The sequence below is a fragment of the Phytophthora parasitica genome, assembly GCF_000247585.1.
Source record: "Phytophthora parasitica INRA-310 unplaced genomic scaffold supercont2.6, whole genome shotgun sequence".
In the NCBI taxonomy this organism is placed as follows: Eukaryota; Oomycota; class Peronosporomycetes; order Peronosporales; family Peronosporaceae; genus Phytophthora; species Phytophthora nicotianae.
In genome coordinates this window covers 1,840,057-1,843,509 of record NW_008648992.1, presented here as the reverse complement: position 1 = coordinate 1,843,509, position 3,453 = coordinate 1,840,057, and the positions used below count along the sequence as shown (strand labels likewise).

At 49.4% G+C, this 3,453-nt stretch overlaps 2 protein-coding genes across 2 annotated transcripts in view; both read left to right on the top strand.

The window, feature by feature from the left end:
• The first annotated feature begins 1,370 nt into the window (after positions 1–1,370).
• Positions 1,371–3,439, top strand: PPTG_04289 (methionine-tRNA ligase). Its single transcript, XM_008898178.1, has 5 exons — positions 1,371–2,172; positions 2,242–2,798; positions 2,860–2,909; positions 2,972–3,111; positions 3,178–3,439. The coding sequence occupies exons 1-5, from the start codon at positions 1,410–1,412 to the stop codon at positions 3,363–3,365; spliced, it is 1,698 nt and encodes a 565-aa protein (XP_008896426.1). The 5' UTR covers positions 1,371–1,409; the 3' UTR covers positions 3,366–3,439.
• Positions 3,440–3,451: 12 nt separating this feature from the next.
• The window catches only part of PPTG_04288 (hypothetical protein), a 2,719-nt gene continuing 2,717 nt past the window's right edge, over positions 3,452–3,453 (top strand). Inside the window, exon 1 of the mRNA XM_008898177.1 lies at positions 3,452–3,453. This exon is cut by the window's right edge and continues 2,717 nt beyond it. The gene's annotated coding sequence lies outside the window, so the exon portion shown is untranslated.

The window sequence follows — 3,453 nt, the reverse complement described above, 5'->3', positions numbered from 1 at the left end:
GTGGAACAACGAGACGCAGCAGTACGTTGGTGGTGGTTCTCAGCTGGGTTGTCAGCCGATATCGAACACCCCACTGAGCATCGACCACACCACTGTGAAGGAGTACGTCGAGACCGTGTTCAACACCAAGCATGACGATATTTGGCGCAACTTTGGTCTTGTCTTCGTCTTCATCGTCGTCTACCGCGTGTTAGGACTTCTTGCTCTGCGGTTTGTGAATCACCAGAAAAGGTAAGCAGTGAAATGAAGATTGCACAGGCGATGGAGGTTCTTCATAGCATTTACTTTTCATTCAATAAAAAAATGCATGTGTCACAGTTTCGCTACCATGAAGTAGTACTCGGAAATTATCTTTTTTGTAGTAAAAGAACTCTCCCCACTCAAATTGTGCATGCATGCAAGCAGCGGTCAGACCTGCAGCATGGACTCCATACCTGCCTTAATGTAATTTCAAATGTCTAAGCAACTCTCCATTTCTTGCTCATACTCATCTGCACTGCGTACTGTACAACAATGTCGGTGCACAGGTTAGTTCGTAAGGATACGATGCGTTTCAAGAATCCTCTGGACCAATGATACCCCCCAGAGTCAACGAACAATGCGCCTACTCCTGTGGGCTGTGCTTGTGACTGCGGTCACCTTCCTATCAAGTTGCTAATCCAGCCGATGTGAAGAAGCTGCAGCAGCACTCGCTGTATACCAAATTGACATCACACCGCCTAGCAGCTAGCTGTCGACAGCTTCGAAGACAAGCGGTTCCTGAGGGGCGAAAACGGCAAGAACGCGAATTTGAACGAGAGGGATCGAGATGAAGCTGAAGCGCGAGGTGTCGGCCAGAACGAGAATTCCAAACGTGTCGTCCAGAAAATTGTGGAGAAGTTAAGACTTTTCAAAGCGTGGTACCTCAAGCAGGAGCAAAAAATACTCGAACCTAAATTTAAGGAGCTGACCGAGGAAGGGATAACATACACTATCCTCGTGGACGACTTTAGGGCAAGAATGGCTGGAACTGACTGGTGGTCAACTCCCTCGGGGCTCAAGAGGTTTGGGAATTTTTATAATTCATGGTTGAAGAAGAATGGCTACCCGCACCTTGCCACAAAAGAGTGGTGGTGGTGGTGAGTGTCGCGTTAGGAAACTTTTCGATGGATGATTCGCTAGCCCGAGGCTTTTGCTTAGAAACTACGAAGATGTAGCATACGCAATGCTGCACGCTTTACTGAATAAAAGTAATGAACAAAAGCTGCTCGTCTTCCGAGATTAGACGCTGCCAACTTCGACACGAGTGTCCCGAATGAAGAGATTAACTCGTAAATACGTTAAATAAGGGTTTAATCCCGACCGAATTTTTTTAAAAAAAATTTGATATACCCTGATTTAGGGTGTATTTCATCCAATTGGTGTTTGTGATGCTGCGTCTCGGTCGTTCCATCACTCGCCTGCGGAGCAGCTTGTGCGCTGGGCAGGCGTACCTCTTCACCTCGGCTGCCAAGCCCTCTCAGACCTTCGTGACCACTCCTATCTTCTACGTGAACGCGGCGCCTCATATCGGCCACGTGCACTCGGCCGTACTAGCCGATGCGCTGTCTCGTTGGCACAGAGTTAAGGGCAGCTATGTCCTCTTCACCACGGGCACCGACGAGCACGGACTCAAGGTGCAGGAGGCGGCAGAGAAGAGCGGCACGACGGACTACAAGGCCTTCTGTGACGAGGTGTCCGCCCGCTTTAACGAGATTTTCCAGGAGGCCAACGTGGACTACTCGCGCTTCATCCGCACAAGCGACAAGGACCATCACGAGGCCGTGAACACTTTTTGGAGGACTATTCGGGACAATGGGCATATCTACTTAGGTGACCACGAGTCGTGGTACTGCAAGTCGGACGAGAGTTTCTTGACCGAGATGCAGGTAGAGGACAAGGAGGACGCTAATGGTAATGTGGTTAAAGTGTCCAAGGAGAGTGGACACCCCGTTGAGATGCTGCGTGAGGAGAACTACAAGTTTAGACTCTCCGCCTTCCAGGACCGGCTGCTCGAGTGGCTGGATGCCAATCCGGACGTGATTGTGCCCAAATCGAGGTACAATGAAGTGCGTGCCGCGGTGACAGGAGGTTTAAGGGACTTGTCGGTGTCGCGATTGAGTGAGAAGATCAAATGGGCGATCAAAGTGCCGGGTAAGTTGAGGTTCTAAGGAGATTTTACGGAGTTTTTGGAGCTAATACTGTTGATGTTGTGTCTTACAGATGACGACAAACACTGTGTGTACGTGTGGTTGGACGCGTTAACGAACTATCTGACGAGTGCTGGATACCCAGGCGATATTGACCGCGCCTGGCCTGCTGCGTACCACATTGTGGGTAAGGATATCCTCAAGTTCCACGCCATCTACTGGCCAGCCTTCCTTATGGCAGCTGGACTTCCGCTTCCGAAAAAGGTGGTGGCTCACGCACACTGGACTGTTGGGAACGTCAAAATGTCAAAAAGTCTGGGCAACGTGGTGGATCCGCACGAAATGCTGTCGAAGTATGGCTCAGACTTCGTTCGCTTTTTCCTGTTGCGTGAGGGCGTACTGACGAATGACGGGGATTTCAACGCTGAGACGCTGGAAGACCGAGCGAACAGCGAGCTCGCTGATACGCTTGGTAATCTGGTTTCTCGTAGCACGGGCAAGTCGGTACTCGTGAAGGGTATTGTACCCAAGCGTCCTGATTTTGATCGCCTCACTCCTGAAGACAAGGAGCTTGTAGCGAAGGGACGAGCGCTTCGCGACAAGGTCGAAAAGCTGTTTGACACTCCCGATGTAAGTTTTTGATTTTTGATGCAGTAGTCGATTTTTACTTACGGCTTTGATGTCTCTACAGTTCGCACGCGGCTTGGAAGAAATTGTTTTCTTCCTTCACGACGTTAACCGGTATGTTCGAAGATAATTTCGGGTTAATGCTGTGCACTTTTGCTAACACTTCTGTACCGCAGGTATTTCACGATCATGGAGCCGTGGGTTCTGTCCAAGACCCTGAAGAAATCTGCCGACGTGACATCCGAGGAATATAAAGCAACGAAAGAGCGTCTGGATACAGTGCTGTATCTGTCCATTGATGCAGCGCGCATGAGTGGTAAGCTATCGTTTGTGACGCTATTGCTGAAGCCACTTAACCCTTATACTGATCCTGTATTTGTAGCCATCTTGTTGCAGCCAGTTGTACCAATTGCCGCAGCCAAGATCCTGGACTACTTTGCCGTGCTGGAAGACAAGCGTTCCTTTACTGAAGCAACGCTTCTCTCCGACGATGACCACGTTATGGGCGCTGTGCTCAGCAACTCGAAATCATTCGTTACGTTCCCCAAGGTGCTCAAGCAGCGTAGTTAGACTTCAAGCAGAACGTAGCCATCTACAATTTAGAAATGTTTCTAATCTAACACATCATTTTGGCGGGAATACAATTTTGCTTTCATTC